General features: G+C 34.4%; 1 protein-coding gene and 1 long non-coding RNA gene across 9 annotated transcripts in view; one reads left to right on the top strand and one right to left on the bottom strand.

Annotated features, from left to right (window-relative positions):
- Window positions 1–17,332, bottom strand: part of RhoBTB (Rho-related BTB domain containing) — a 33,844-nt gene that overhangs the window by 15,298 nt on the left and 1,214 nt on the right. For 4 of the 7 annotated variants that reach the window (XM_087413617.1, XM_011055882.2, XM_011055879.2 and 1 more), the window contains exons 2-4: window positions 1,741–2,112; window positions 1,073–1,176; window positions 814–1,011 (exon numbers count right to left, since the gene is read on the bottom strand). In XM_087413617.1, coding sequence (XP_087269743.1) covers window positions 814–1,011; window positions 1,073–1,176; window positions 1,741–1,920 — 482 coding nt within the window. In that variant the 5' untranslated portion in view covers window positions 1,921–2,112. Of the gene's footprint in view, window positions 1–813; window positions 1,012–1,072; window positions 1,177–1,740; window positions 2,113–8,584; window positions 9,049–12,932; window positions 13,211–13,871; window positions 14,004–17,332 lie in introns of those variants that run through there. The other 3 variants (XM_011055880.2, XM_011055878.2, XM_011055881.2) reach the window with 3 other exon arrangements.
- On the top strand, window positions 13,262–17,308 carry LOC147911070 (uncharacterized). Of its 2 annotated transcripts, none has more exons than XR_015547520.1 (2): window positions 13,262–15,415; window positions 15,723–17,308. It is a non-coding gene; the product is annotated as an uncharacterized LOC147911070 (long non-coding RNA). The 2 variants fall into 2 exon arrangements; XR_015547519.1 differs by having other exon boundaries at window positions 13,262–15,419.

Here is a 17,332-nt window from a genome sequence, read left to right as displayed (position 1 = left end):
GAACTTTCAGGCTTCCTCCCGAGGGAGTAATCGGTGTGTCAAGGTTCGGTTAATTTTGACTCGACCCGATTACTCAACTATCGGGAATTTTAAGCTTTTCAATCGATCACAGCGCTGTTATAAAATTCATATGCCGCGCGATGCCGCATAAGCTGATCGTAATGAATATTTTTTGCCAGTAAAAGATTTCGAGGAAGCTTACGGAGACTCGCTGAAAAATCAATACTTCGACACACTTCGGTAAACTGACTATCGTTGAAGAAGCACCGATGCGAGTGAATAAATTTCACACTAAGCTAAAAAAAAATCTAATAGTGCGAATTTTCTTCGTCGCAAAAAAAAAATGTAATCGATTAAAATAATTAAATTAATTTTAACTAATTTTTGGAATAATATTTTTTATATGTTTTAGAACAATCATCTTTGTTAAAATTTATTTTGTGAAAATAAATTAACAAATATGTGAAGAAATTAATCTAAGATAAAAAATAAATGGCGTTCTCTTTTATTAAAGGATCAATTTATGTTTTGTATTACAAGTGTTCAAAGAAATAAAAATTATAAAATTTCAAAATTTTAAAAACTTGAAAAAAATTTGAATTCCAAAATTTTTAAAAAAATTAATACTTTCTGAGTTTTCGAAATTTGATTGATGAAATGTTTTTTGTTATATTCTTTTAATTTTTCTATTAGGTGCGCAACTAAGTTCTCGCTGTTATTTTGATGAAAATGCATCAAAATAACAGCGAGAACTTAGTTGCGCACCTAATAATTTTTATTCTATAAATTAATTTCTTAAAGAAAATAATTTACCTTACAAAGGGACTGCGGTCGCGAAAGTAACTGAGATAAGTTTCGTCCCGATACATATATCGCAGATCGTTTTTGCATCCGACCAATAGGACCGGTGTCTGCGGGCAGAACCTCCTTATCTCGGGATACCACATCACCTTGCAATTTCGCAAGGAAACGGGGTTGGTTATGGAGAAACATAGTAACACGACGTCAGACCTAGTAAAATCCTTTCAATTAATATCGATCGTGTAAAAATTTTATTCGGCGATAGTCTTACCTGCCGTATGCGAAACGTCGATCCTTCTCGTGATCGCCAAATGTGTCCCAGAGACGTAGCGACACGTTTACATTGTCTACTACCTCCCAAGATCGCTCCAATACCTGACACGTATCGCACTATGTTATTTAATACTACATATTTTTCTAGAAAAATTAATAATAATAGCATTTAATTTGATAATAATGAGCATGCTTTTGTCTTAACGAAAATCTGAACGGAAAGAATTAAATTCACTTCTGAATTTTCTTTTGTTGTTAAATCACTTCATAATTATGATCTCACTTAACGTTAAATTTTAAATTTGTACAGTATAATTTATACTGCCAATTACTGATTATTATACGGAATTATTGAGGAATTATTGCATTTATTGAGATTTCTTAAAATTTCTTAAAACTGTACATTTAAAAATAATAGGACACTCAAACTAGTTGTCAAAATGTCAAAACTTTCTACTGCATTGCTCATCATTCTACATAATTATTTTGGTCCAACAAAATTATTTTTAAATCTGTATCTATATAGGTATAGCTAAATTTTTAGATACCTCAGCTAAGCTATTTTTTCCATGCACATATTCCGATTTAATTTCAATCAATAATTGCATCAAATGTGTTTTCAAGTGAAAAGGAACATAGGAAGGAATCAGATATAGGCAAACTCACATCCTTGTAGATCCGATATTGGTCGATAGCCCAGACCGTGGGCACGTGAGTAGTCAGGAGTTGTGACAGTGACACGTGCTTATTGCAGGCTCTGGCGCAGATCAGTCTGGTCTTTCCGACTGCCGTGTCACCCACGACCACGCACTTGACCAATTCCTGGTGCGGTTGCTCATTGTCCATCACCGGCAGTCTCCCCTGCTCATATAATATGCCCTCTCACCTGCCAGATCGCTTGAGTTCCCGACCGCTGTCTCCGTCACAGATGATGCTACCGTTGTCGTTTCCGTAGCCGCCAAATGCGTGCACCACATTCGATAACCGGACTAGAACACGACGTCCTCGACCTTGCCGTTGATAAGATAAGCGCTAAAACTAAACACACGGAAACGATACATCAATCCTTACACGAAAAGGATGGTTTTGTTGAAATATCGAAAAATTTAACTAAATACATTTGTGTCGTCGCGCACTCCTTTACAGAATTTAATACTGTCTAATTTGATGATCAATTTATTACTGAAAGAATAGTAATTATTTATTTCAAGTTTTAAAAGCACTCTTATTCAGTACTTTTAGCACTCCATAAATATAGTTTAATTAGTACGGTTTCTATAAAGTAATTAATTATAGAAACCGCAAATAAGATCAGCGCGGATATTAGTGCGCGAGTTAAGTTTTATTACAACTACAGAATCATTGTTACAATTTCGCACGCAAAAGTGATTTTCTAGTTGTAATAAAATTGAACTTGCACACAAATATCTGCGCTGACTCTCACTGACGATTTTTATTTCATTTTTATCAGATTTAGAGCCGTTATGTATTTTATTTTTAGTTATTTAATTAATGTTATGTATTTTATTTTTAGTTATTTAATTAATTAATTAATTAATGTCTTTCAGTAATAAATTGACTCATATCAAGTCACTCATATCAGTGTGCGACGAACGCGATATTTATCCACTTTACACTTTTTTTTCTACTCTTGAGAGCGTACGTGGTTCTCGATAATGTCTCAATATCCTATAATATATCTAGAACCACACTCGCTCTTCGAAAGCGAAGTCACAATAAAGCTCTTAAGTGAACACTTAGCCTTAGTGCAAGGACACGTAGATGTTATATCGTTTCGATAGTTGTTCGTTGCATAATGTCATGGCTTTAAGTATATAAATATGCACACATTAAATAATCTGTTGCTTTTTTTACGTGAATTATTTAGCGATTTATAGCTACCTCGATACAAGGTCTATTCAATTTTTGACGCCAAGTATGAACTGTTTACATACATAGTGAATCACAATTATAAGTAAAATTTAATTAATTATCTACATAAAAAATAATCATAAGTACATGTCTTAATATTCGATTAATCGGAGCATATAACTCCGTGTGACCGAGGACATCCCCTCAAACAATTCTCCTTGACATCTTCGATCACGTCTTGGGACAATCGAAGATGCGGAAAGTGGAGAGGGAAATCATATTCGTGCCGAAAATAATCTACGACGATGGATGTCATCATTCATCACATCAAATTAAAACGATAATTTGACAAATTGCGAAGATGGCATGATTGCACATGGTATTCGCAAAAAAACACAGTCGTGTTAAACGACTATTACTAGGTGTATATTAGGTACGTCGGGAGGAGATAAGAATCTGAAATGTTCAGTCACTCCAAATATGTGTACTCAAGTCCATTGTATATACGTGTGAGCGTAATTTGACCGTTGAAAAAGGTTTTTTTCTATATTTAGAACCGAAGCTTCGAGATCTCAACCTTGATTTCCATCGCCTTAACCCTGAACGAGTGCGAAGATATATATATATATATCACTCCACTGACTAATTCATTCTCAAAATCCTCACTCGATGAATTTCATTCTTGGTGGTCGTACGCTACATTAAACCTCCTTCTATGAATTTCTATTCAACATCTCGACTTTTCCCTTGTAGTTCTAGTTTCGGTACAAAAGAAATTGCGTATTCATCGTTACATTCGATCTTATACATCTATATAGATCTTATACGGATCTTATATGTTCAGTTTATCAGAACAGCATGTCTAAAGATGCTTGGAAACTTCCATAGACAATGTTTTATATATATATATATATATATATATATATATGTGTGTGTATATATATGTATATGTATACACTTAAATATTCATTAACGTTAAAGTCATGTCTGTCAATTTAATATTAAATGTCGTTCGATTTTCCTAATATTAAAGAATATGCTAACTCGCGATTATCGATGAATTTCAATTTTATCTATTTTCTACGAAAGTCTACATTATCCAAGTACAGTGAGTGCAAAAAGTATTGTTACAGGAAAAATATCTTTTCTTTTTAAAACAATCTTATTTTTAGAAAGTAAACATTAATTAACAATTTGTTAACAAAGAATAAAGTAGACTGTTTTTTCTCAAAATTATATTATCTAGAAAGATATATAATGATTAAAATATATTTTAATAATAAGATAGATTATTTTAGTACATATCTTATTTTAGCTATCTTAGTTTTCTTAGTACATACGATTAAAGCTATGGTCAAAATATCGCTACAAATGCTTGGAAGCATTTGATGGATCAATTAGAAGAAAGAATTTTACACACTGATCAGTTAAAAAACCCTTCAAAGCGTTTGCAGCATCGCGTTGACCGTACCCTTAGTCATTCGTGTCCTGCACATTTCTTTTCTTTGAAAAATTAAGAGCATCAAGTAATTTATTTAATATTTATATACAATTTTTTAAATAGGTAAATAATTTTATAAATACTTTTTAAAGATGTTAAAATATGTATAAAAATCACTTAATAATTTTATAATTGTCAAAGTGATGAAAATTAATCTGGAACACAACCCATCGTGCATAATAAAGAAAAATCATCGTGTGAAGGATTATAATAATAAGCGAAAATGAAAAATTATGTTATTTGGACGCACAAAAAATATTCGTATAGTCGAAAAATTTTTGATAGACATTATTATTTTCACAAAGCTCTTTTATTTATAATATATTTAGACAAAATATATTTATTATTAATAAATTGTTAATTAATATATATTTTTTACAAATAAGATTTTTTAAAAATCTCCTCTATAAAAATACTTTTTGTATTTACTGTATATTCTATATTATATAAATCTATATTAAATTCACAATTAAATCTTATATGAATTTTTTGTTATTAAAATACGATATAATAATTTAGAAAGTATAATTTAAAGAGAGTTACAACCATGAATTTAAACTCTGTCATAATATTTTTATTTAAAAAAAGAATAATAAAAAAGTTCTATGTATAGTTTAAAAAATTTCCAAAACTCATAAGAATACAATTTCCTAAAATAGTGTAGTTAAAATTAAATTTCCTAAAATGGTAAATACCTTTGAAAATGAAGCAAATATAATCCGCATTTTGTAAATAATTAAAGTTAAATCCCACTGTATTTGTCGACTATCTAAAGTCCGTTCGATTAGAAAAGTTGCGGATTTAGTCTCAAGCGGAATGAGTAAAAACGCTACGTAGTAAGAAAACTTGAATTAGTTTTACTCACGATTTTCATATCAAACGCATCTCAAAGCAATATTCGCTTCATGCGGCGGGTGTTTTATAATGTTATAATATCCGCTTGTTATGATAATGTTATGCACCTAGAGGAAACATGTCGATAATACCGGGTGACAACTACTCAAGATATGCAAAATGTAATATTCACTGAGTCACGATGCGAAACTCGTCGCTCAATAGTGCGCCTGTTCGCTGACGTTTTACGGGAAGTGTCTTTGGACGAGACCTACTTTCATGAAATAGAATTTGTGGCAAGTGTCCGCTCTCCATTCATTCTTCGAATCATGCATCTTGAGATTAAAAATGAATTGGAAATGGAATATGTATAATCCGCCCGTTCCGTGTCCAAGTGATCGCATTGATAAATCTCTTAATATATAAAATTATTGATCAGAAAGGATAGTGGATAATTAGTTACAATCTGGCCTTACACGTGTTAATCTGACCTTGAATTTTTAGATATCATAAAATATATTTATAGATTATCATAAAATTCGCAAATATAATCGGTTTCTTATCGGACATTAACTGTCATTGTGTCGGTAAATAGATCGAATGTGATCATCTATAGTTATATTACAAATAAGAGATTACTCACAATTTACACATAAATTTACACATTTCACACTGATATTTGTCGTCTGAATACTAATCGTTTATTTCCATGATTATAAATTTTAATAATTTCTTCCTTTATATAATTTATATTTTTATTTGAACATTATACATTTATGTCAGATTTAACTAATTTTTGCCTTTAAACTAAGAATCCGTTATAAATTTCTTGAACATTAATTTCATGTTTTATCATTAACAGATGTTTTGTTATCTGCGACACTGTTAATAATTCTTGATTTAGCCTTTTATTGAAATTTGTATCTAATTTATTTGCTCTTTATTTGCTCTTATTCATATCCATATATTAGGTAATTAAATTTTAGTTACATTTACTTTTATTTTTAATTTTGTTTCGTTGATGAAAACTTTCTAAAGTCGAAACGTTCATGTACACTCTATGATAAGAGATTAAAACAGTTTTATATATATATATATATATATACTTAACATCTCTATTGCTCTTTTTTGATTGTTTAAACTCTTTCCATGCTTTACATATACCTAAGGAACTTGATTTTTTATTATTTTAAATCGCGTAATCTGCTGCAACGTAATTTTATTGTAGAATCTCTTCAAACAAACTTTTCTTTGTCAGAATTATTATTACTGTGATTTCATGTAATCGACCATACAAAAACTGTACCTCGATTTAAATTGCTAGCGAGGGTAAGATATTATGCGGCAATCATCATTCATGTGCTATAGATAGCGCAGTTCTTTTGATCCATTACGAGTCATAAATAGCCAATTTTCGAGCTAAAATCGGCTTTAATTTTTTTAAATTGCCGAATGTTACGTCGAGAAGAGTTTTGTGTAATATTCTAAAAGCGGCTCTCTCTCTCTCTCTCTCTCTCTCTCTCTCTCATGCTGATTTCTTTTGAAATTTTTAAACGCAACGCTTTTCATCATTTTATGAATATATTACGGCTTTTTAATACGTTTGTGAACACAGTATAATGTATATGAACGAATTAGTACAACAGTGTTTCAAGCAATATACAGTAAACCAAGCGTATAATACAGTTATTACATAGTTATATAGTAATGCAGTTGTATAACAAAGCAGGCTAATGTAGCGAATGCTTTACGTCAGTTAAAATCGGTAAAAGTCGTCATCAACTTTAGCAAGGCCCATCGATCTTTACTAATATGGCGTTAAGTTGTTTTTATACTTCTTGCCACGCTATGCACCAATTGCGACGAACATTAAAATGAACGTTTTCTCCAAAACAAAAGGCGAAGATTTAATAACATATTTAAGCATTGAGAGTAATAATAATTACTATAATTCTTTTTAAAAAATTAATTATAAATCGTATTTCCCTTTGTTTGTCTTTTCAAGAATAAATCATATAATAAGCTCTATTTTCGAATTTCCGGTCAAATATCGCACACGTTGTTATTAAAATCAATATTATTGTATTATGGATTCGGAAATAGCTAATAATATTTCATTTGCGATTGGTTAATGTCATAAATATAAATACTCTATTTATTAAAAAAATATACTAATGATATATAATACAAAAAAACTAAATATTTGAGCAAATACTTTTTGTGCTGCATCTCTCTAAACGAGTTTAAAAATAAAAAATATTAGAATTTCACAAATTCTATTAATTTAATTGTAAATTTATTATTATTGTAGTTTATTAATCTCGGGTAAAGTCTAATAATCGCTTTGTGGAAATTATTGTTATGCTATTAAAGCAATGAGATAGTATAACATCAATTACTTCAAAAATGAGAAAACCTACTGAAACTTTCCGCTTTTAAAAATAATGCACAGTCACGCAAAATAATGTGAAATAAGATTAAAGTTCGAGAAAAATATTCCGCAATATTTATTCATTGCCTATTACAGAACACAAAAAAAATTAGTATGCAATCAGTGCAACGTATGGCTGATCCCTCAATATGATTACCCTGTTTTTATGCATCCTGAAACTTTAATCAATGACGCGTCAGACAGCTATTTTCAAGGTTTTAAATTGATTTTAGTTTCTATTTCACTGTCCTATGTATGCATTTACAAGAGCGTATTTAGTCAGAGAAATATCGTCCTGACGTCATCGATATACATAGTAGAAACGACTATTAGTCTGCTTTAAATAGTCAAATCCTAATAGCTTTGGTGGGTATTTTCGTAGATTAGTAATGAATAGCAAATTCAATGGATTCATGATTCCGAAGCCGCTTTCAGATAATCTTAATCTTGTTAATAATTTCCTTATTAATAATTTCCAGTAACATACATCCAGTAACATATTACCGATCCTTTTATCGCTTGATATTAAATATTGAATATGTCAACATTTATTAATAGTTATTAATTAGCTTGCGACGTGTAAAATTTTAATAGCTATTAATTATCCTTTACAAAAATCCAATTTAATATTGACTAATTTAATATTGGAAATATTATTTATTTTAAATATTAGAATTTAAGCAGTAAACAATACTATGTGTTTTTAATACTTATCGCTATTGTTTAATATACAATAAGTATTAAAAATTTAAAAATTCATTTTTATATTCATTAATTATATTAAAAATTTTAATACTTACTAAGTATTAATCATCTACTTTCCAATATTAAATTTCCATAAGGGACTGCCCTTTTACGTTCTACTTTCCTACCTGTTTTTTATCACGGGTATTTACGATTTGCAGTAACTATAGATGCAACGAATTTTTTCCGGAAATGCCTTTAGAAAACGATTCAGCGAGCGTTGAGGCATATATAACGCCTAATATACCCGCATTGTAGTTGGCTAGCCACGAGAGGAGCGGTGAACGGATGTAGAACGTGCGGGAGCGAACTGTAGATACCGCGCGCCAGCGGCGGCGGTAGAAGCCGTTGCTGACGCATTGCAGAACGGGTCGCAGGGAGGTCAGTCGCGAACGAGTAGAAGAGGACCGGGCTGTCGCCGCCAAGTATAATGGGAAAAATCGAGTAGGCGGTAGCTCGGGTCGGCGCACTACCCTCCGCTTTCTTCCATTCTCCTTGTTCGCCTCGTCGTTCTGCTTTACTCGCTTTCTTTGCTTTTAAACCGTCGTCACGTCGCGTTGCGCCACATCGTACCGCGCCACGTCGAACGACGTGTAAATTAAAGATTCTACAACAAAGTCTGGCCGCGAATAATTTTGTCTAAACAAGAATGAGGAAGAAGAGTATATTGTCTCTTTTTACATATTTCATTTTAACTTATACTGAGGAAAATGTAATAAATTTTAATAAATGTTTAAATAACTTAACATTTACTTAACATTTACGGTATATAAACCCTCCAAAATTTTTAGAGTGGGAATTATTGTCACTCTGAAGAGTGAAATCTTACTCTTAAAGATTGAAAATTGAGCCACTCTTTTCAAGACTATCTCAATTTTCATTCTTTAAAGTGAGATTTTATTTCAAAGAATTTAGAGAAAATATTTACTGAATAAAAAACGTAATAGTTAAATCAAATTAATGGTTCCAAATAAATATGCTTTTGCATTTAGTAAATATTTAATTAGTACCATTTAAACAAATATTTGGCTAGTACTGTTTAAACTGTTTAAACATTTGGCTGTGTATCAAACTTCACTGGCAGTACCGAAAATCTGTAGTTTACGTTACGTGCACTATAGTTTTTCAATACCGGTAGTTAATTTTAGAACACAGTCTTTATTAAAATTCAGTATGTATGTACATTTTTCTCTCATTGTCAATATACTATCTTACTCATTCTAACTTACTGAAGTTGGCAAAAACGACAGGCCAATCAAAAGTCTATCATCTCGCGGCCAGATTCTATTACAGAGTCTCTAGTGTAAATCAATCCGAAAGACGGTCCAAGTCGAAGTGGACTTTGTTATTCATGAAATATTAAAATGGTACATCATGCGCATCATGCGTGAAACGGAACGCACCCCAAGAATTGCGCGCGGGGTCAACGAGCTACGCAACGACCGAGCCGCGTCCGTCGGCCATATTAATTAAGTAAACGGTGTTCTTATTGCCGACCTCTTTCAGCGGTTAATCACGGAACTCTCTCTGCGACTGAATTCGCACATAGATCTTTACGCGGTATTATCACGCCGAAATCGGTGTCACGTTATACTCTGAAAATCGTATCATATCGCGTGTCGCGTATCACCTGTCGATAGCGACTTGTATCTACCAGCACGTCGCGTGGCATCTATCATGTTTCCGACGTTCCTATCTGTGCCTGCCTCTCCGACATCGCCGTCAATCGGAAGACACTGAGACACTCCTCTCGCGACACAGGCGATAGGATCGCAAACGGCATTGGCACGCGCCGCTTAAATCGCGATACACGCAGCAATCGGTGGCGGTCGTTAGGGCAAATGATCACGAATATGCCGCAACGCCGAGCGATACGACGCGTCTCGTATAATGTTAGAGGGAGGGCATAAATCAATTTTTAACTGTGCCGCGGCTGTGGGTCGACGGTCGAGTTCCGATCTCCATTGGTACATCGTGCGTTCCAACGAACAGTTACTCGGAGCGTAATCAGTTCCATGTATCGCCGCGAACAACCAATTACGAGGAAATACACAGAATTGTTTGAGGAAATGACCGTGCCGACGAGGAAAGGCAGGTACAATAAGGTTGTTGGAGTAATAACAAGATTATTACGATGAGAACGAAATATATTGACCACTCAGAATGGCGAATGGAGGTAGCAAATCGTTCGATGAAATAATGTACGCGGAAAAAACAGTTTTGTTGAAGTACTCAGTTGAAACAAAAAGTAGGTGTACTAAACATCGATGTTATTATATAATTTTGCACCTAACAATATAAATGTAATATAATTCATGATATTAGCTATTTAACGAAATAGTTATATTGGCTGCATACAGCAGAAATAGCATCATCTTTGTAATTGTTGCCAAATTCTTTAAGAAAGTTCTTCAGACTTTTCACATAATATAAAGATTTGATCAAATATTACGAATAAATTTGTAATTAATATGTAGACATTCCTAAATTTTTTTCAGATTTTTTTGACAGTATAGTTCTTCTTTAAATAATTTTCTAAAATAGCTTCAATTCTTATGAGAAGGAAGATTTTAAATAATTTAATTGTAAACAAAATATAAAAATTTTTAAGTTATATGGACATAAAAGAATAGAGTTTAATGAAATGTTCATGAATTACTTAATTCTTTTTAAATATGTCACATTAGTGAAACGTTGTTTCCATCAGAATTATCAATATCTAAATTAAATTTGAACGATTACTTATAAATAATTTTTCTTTTTCACATCAATATTTATTTTTATTATTAAAAAAATATTTTTGAAAAATAAATTATGATTTTAATGATAACATTTTATTTATTACTTACTTTTTAGAAAATAGTAATGGCATTTCCATCCTTTGTGTTCTTGTATTAAGATAAAAAAAGTCACATGAATCGTCTACATTATTTAAAATTTGAGAATCTCCTTAATATGATTGGCATACATTTAGACCCAGTGAAAAATTAAAGACTAATTATACAATATTAAAGAATTTTCCAACAATTATCAAGCTATTTTTTCTGTTGAACATAAATTGTTGAATGCGAAATTGTAACATTGATGTTGTGTTACTTTCAATTGGTGTCGACTGGTATCTAAAAATTTATTTTAACTAGGTACAAATCTGAAAATAATTTTATTATGAAAATAATTAGGTAAGAAGTTACTAGAATATTGAATATTTCAATAAATAGCATTGCTTATCATGCTTGAATTTTCTACAGAAAATAGAATACAAGTCATTATAACGTCAAAACGACGTCAAAGTGACTCGAAAATTATTAAAAATTATTTTTCAATCAATAACGATTCAATTTAACGTCAGTTTGACACTATTGTGACTTGTTCTACTTAAGGAATTATTTCGAAGTCCAAATTATTTTTAGAACGATACCTAAATGTTTAAACACTTCAGTAATATCGTTTTTTCTGTATATATAATGTAGAACGTACATGACATATGTATATAACGAAATGACACGTTGTATATGCCCACGCTACGCTTGGCACGTGTATGCGGCACATTAACTAACACGCGCTAATGTTAATTCTAGCCGCGACGTTAACGATCCTAACGTTCATGGCAACATTAACGATCGGGAGGTCGGGGCGCCGCAAGTTCGAGGCTCGCCTCTGCATCGCGGCGGGGACGTTCGCACTCACATTGCAGACAGTGCTCTCTTATATAAGTTAAAAGCGAGACGGACAGATAGCTGAAGAGAGAGAGAGAGAGAGAGAGAGAGAGAAGTTAAAGATAAATAGGTGAAATAATAGTCAACAACCACGCGGCGTGTAACGCGCATTGACGCCAAACGCGGTGACGTTCAATTAAGCACCTAAATCCCGTTGCAATCATTTTTCCTCTCGAATATCAGCATGGGATGCAGGCGTCATAAGAAAGATTTCGTCGAGACGAGTGTTCTTCGACTCGCGAATATGTCACAAGTATCGCGCGAAGTGCAGCTGGAATGAAGACAACGACGCCGATTATGGACTTCGTTCTACCGGAGCACGATGGACCTATGCATGATCAATTTGCATTAAGTGTCTTCTCGACACTCTTGCTGACATTTCTCTCCAACGTATATTTCCGCCGAATGACATCGAGGAAATTGCAAAAATCGTGTAATACGAGCTAGCATGTAATCTAAGCTCTTTCTCTCTTTTCTTCTCTCTCTCTCTCTCTCATTCTCTTTTTTTCTCTTGATGACAGCTGCACTTCAGCTAATGAATACTACGTGAATACGCGATGAGTTTAGTGAGGAAGCATGTTCTCTCGCGCGAGTACAAAGTGCGAATATATATATGCATATATATATATATATATATATATATATATATATATATATATATATACTGCGTAGCGAAGAGAGTGTGAGAGAGAGAGAGAGAGAGAGAGAGAGAGAGAGAGAGAGAGAGGAGACGGAGTTCAGTCGACGCTCGAGAAATTACCCGCGTGCAGCACTCCCGCCTGTTGACGATGGGGCCAACTCGAGCGGATGTCTCCCTTATCCGTGCCAGAGCAAGGGCAGGAATGCCGGAGTTTCCTCCGCGCAGGGTAGGCGAACGCGGATTGCACCACGTCGCGAATCGCGATGTAACGGTAACGGGTAAAAGTCTAACGATCGCCGCTCCTTCGTACCTCCCGTCTGCGACCGCCGTCGTCAGTCGGAGCGCGGCGACGGACTAGAAGCTGCAGCGGCGGCACATCGCGCAACCAGGACGTTCCACGCAAGTTCCAGCTGACGTCCTGACAGGGCGGGCGTTCGAGGAGGGGCATTCCACCGTGGCCGTGGCGAGGAAGGAAGAAATACGTCCCGTCCACTCTCTTCGGACCGAAAACACGCTCCGCATCAGACCTTAATTACTCCGACACCCGAATTAACGATTTGTTAAATCGGTAAAAAATTCGGACGATTCCCTTTTTTTTTTTTTTAGCGAAGGTCACGCAATTTCTAGAAGAATTTCCTCAGGCGTGCGTTCTCCAATAATATCCTACGATCGCGACGAGATATTAATCGTCACGCAATTTCCAAGTGGTTACGTCGACACGCGATCGGAGACCCCCGTTTTCTAGACGTTTCTTTAACTCGCAAGCCCGCCTTGCACATCCACCACCCTTCTACGATTTCCTACCCTCTCCCTCTCTCTCTCTCTCTCTCTCTCGGCTACTCGGTCAATCCGTTCCTCTCTCCGCCTTGCCCTCAAGCAGATAAATCACGAGGGCGCCGATTAGCGACTACGAATCGACGCGCCGGATGCCTCCACGCGGGGAGTGGCGGAGAGGACAACGTACACATCGGAGAATCACGCGTTCGAGCGTGAATTGAGTAGAACTGCGCACCACCTGTCAATGACTGACCGCTCGAACGCGAGTTCGAGTTGACCCACCTCCTGTTTACGAGAGCCGTCGGCCGATCGAAGTCACCGCCGCCGCCACCACCACCGCCGTCGAGGCTGACTCTATCACCACCACGCGTTGCCGTCGAGGCACGGCCAGGTGGACGACGTGGATGATCGGACGTCGCGCTGCCGACGCTGCCGTCATGTCGACGCACGTGTACCGTGCGCGGTGCAGTACATCGGTTAACATCGGCCGCAAGCAGCCGCAAAACAGGCGGTGCACAGACAAAACGTCGTCGAACGGGCGTTCGCTCGGTGCTGCCCCGATGGCCGTCGACGACGCGACGAGAACGACGATACGTACGTACACGGATACGAGTTGGGGTAGGCTAAGGGTAGGGAGAATGGTTCTAACGCGCCGGCGGATGAAGCCTAGAGAGGGAACGTGAGGGATCACGAAGAGAAAGATGAGAGAGAGAGAACGCGACAGCGATTGCTGAGACGGGTCAGACAGCACCCGGCCAACTGCACATCGCTGAATGAACCCACCGTGACCCCGACGTTCACTTCTCCCGCATCCGAACTACAACCACCCCGTGGTACCCACCGTTTCCCTCGTCACCTCCGTCCTCTCCTCCCCATATCTACCTGACTTCCCGCCCACCGACGTGATCTTGGTGTTATTTTATAAACGCAACCTACTGCTTGTCCCTTCAACAATATCTTTCTCTCACGAGATTAGTATTGTACTATGCAGCGATACGCTACACAGTACAATACTAATCTCATTTCCTAAATAAGCCTCTCTCTAGAGAAATACCATTTTTAAAGAAATTCTCTTTCTCTCTCTCTCTCTCTCTCTCTCTCTCTCTCTCTCTCTCTCTCTCTCTCTCTCTCTGAAATCATCTTGCAACGACGCGCTTCTTTGGATTACATTTTTCAAATAATCTGCGTTACGAAGATTGCGTTATAATCATGATAATTGAAATTAATTTTCACGCTTTATTGCTTCTTTGAGATTCATATCTAATTGAATCGGAACCATCTTTGCTAATTGAACTGTTGAAGTATAAATGTAAGAAACTGTTATTCATTTAAGTAACGAGGATATATCTATCATTCTATTTCGGAAGGTTTTAGACAAGTGAAGAAGTAAGAGAAGTGAAAGAGATTAATTCATTTGTTTATCTATGAAATTTTAGAGAGAAAAAGGTTGCAGATTAACATCTCTCGTTTAGTAAGTTATTTGATAGTGCTGCGTAATAGCAAATTTATTATTATTTATTTCTTCTTAATGAAAGAGAGGGGCGCTTATACACGAGCGCACTCATATTGAAACATTATTTGCTCTACTATGTCTTCTATGCGTCAGACCTTCCCTCCCTTGATATAACTATTCTATATCTGTTACTTGTCAGTGTCAATAGCTGTTAGCAACACTTAAAGGGTTTGATCATCGTCAATGGAATTTGCTGAATGGAACTCCGAACAGCCTCGGAACTCATCCAGCTCGAATAGAGCAATAAGCTAACTTATTCTCGACCATATAATCATTCTACTCTTTCTTTTCCGATCTCAATATCAATCTTATTGTTAGTAAGTTAAAATTAAACGAGCGCCTGATCAGCAATTAATAATCTCTATAAGAATTATTAGAAGATTATAATTATAATTTAATGTTGATTGATAATATAAATGGATTATAAATACTTATATAGTATTTATATTTAAAACTATTAGCAAAAATGTAAAAAAGTACATTTATAACTGAATTTTATTTAGATATGTATACATATATATGTGTGTGTGTATGTCAATACATATATAGACACAATATATCTACATAAATTCAATACAAAATTATCTTTGAAATTATCTATTAAAACATTTTTGTTTCAGACGATAAGATAACGATAAAATAAAAGATTGTTACATTGTATTGTGACACCAATAACATTCCTTTCAACAATAAAGATAATTTGTTGCTAATGAGCGACAAAATAGTCATCGTAAGTGAATGGTCGTCGAGTAACAAACTTTATCCCTCATTCAGTAGGCAATGTGCATCGGTACCGATATCGGCACCTTATTTAACCATCACGCGCATGCTGGATCCGTCGTGACGTCAAGGGGGCGAAAAATCAATCCACCCTACTGCCCTGTGCGGCAGGGATGTGACTGTGTGCGCGATCCACCACCATCCACTCCGTGTTGTTGCTGTTAATTGTACAGCGGTCACGTTCGCGAATGTAATAGCGAAACAATGAAAGCTAGGCTTTTATAGGGTTTCAGTTCAATACAACGAAGACACGTAAAAGCGCGCCGCGTTTACTTTGCAACTTACAAACTCCGGTTGATTGCGAGGAAACCAATGTTTATCGACGCGGCCGAGATCAACCGCAATTGTGAATCGCACGTGCATCTTCGTTGACACATCACGTTTCATTGCGCTGAATGATCATCAATCTGCCGAAATTTACGAATCAACGTATCGTAAATATTATACCTTCGAGTACCGCAATAAAAATCAATTATCTTATATTAACGTGTTTTTACGAAGTATTTGTTTAAAATAAAAAACCATTTTAAATTAAATTGCTCTAATTCTGTATTAATTTTCATTTTCTCATGTATCTCAATTTTATACATATACATATAATTACACTTCTTTCAACTCTAATATGAAATGTGTGTGTGTGTGTGTATGTGTGTGTGTATTTTTGATGTCATTCCTATTTTTTTAAATTTATGAATATATTACGACTTAAGTAAATTAAATATTATCTCTAAGTAGAATTATAAATTATGTTTAAAAGAAAAGCAAACACATTATAACTGAAGACAGTTAAGAAGTCTTCTTCATTTATTATTTTTTAATCATTCTTTATATCTGAAATCTCCAAAGTTACAATAAAAATATTTTATATTTATATTAAAATCGGTCTTTATTAAAATTTTTGCATTTAATGTTAATGTTAATATTTATTTAATTAATCTTAATTTAACATATTAATTAATTTTACTAAAGAATTGCTTTCACAATTGTGACAATGTTATTTTTTTTTTTGTTAATTTTATATATAATATTTGTATTATTTCCTAACATATTTATATTGTGTTAAATTAATAAATTTAAGGTCCGTATTTATTTTATAAATTGATCCACGATTAATTTTTATTTCAGACGAATAGGTTTTACCAATCGGATTTATTAAATCGTGATTTGAGAAGCGTTTTTCAAATGAAAGACCAATTTAAACCTAGCAAATCGAATCTCATGTTGAATCACGACTATGAATACGACCCTATGTGGATTATTTGAAATGTGTCAAATTTTACACAAATTTTCCACTTGTGCATCAAATTTATCTTTAAAAAAATATTTACTGTAATAAACAAATGTTTATACGTACTTTCCTAAATAATTTCGAAAATTGTGACAAGAAAGAGACAATAAAGAATGCACGGTACATTCGTTAATGGTATTTAACCGATTAATTAATTGTCCT

Source organism: Acromyrmex echinatior, chromosome 1 (genome assembly GCF_024713525.1).
Source record: "Acromyrmex echinatior isolate Ae372 chromosome 1, ASM2471352v2, whole genome shotgun sequence".
In the NCBI taxonomy this organism is placed as follows: domain Eukaryota; kingdom Metazoa; phylum Arthropoda; class Insecta; order Hymenoptera; family Formicidae; genus Acromyrmex; species Acromyrmex echinatior.
Note: the sequence above shows the minus strand (reverse complement) of the source record. Positions and strands in the feature narration are given on the sequence as shown.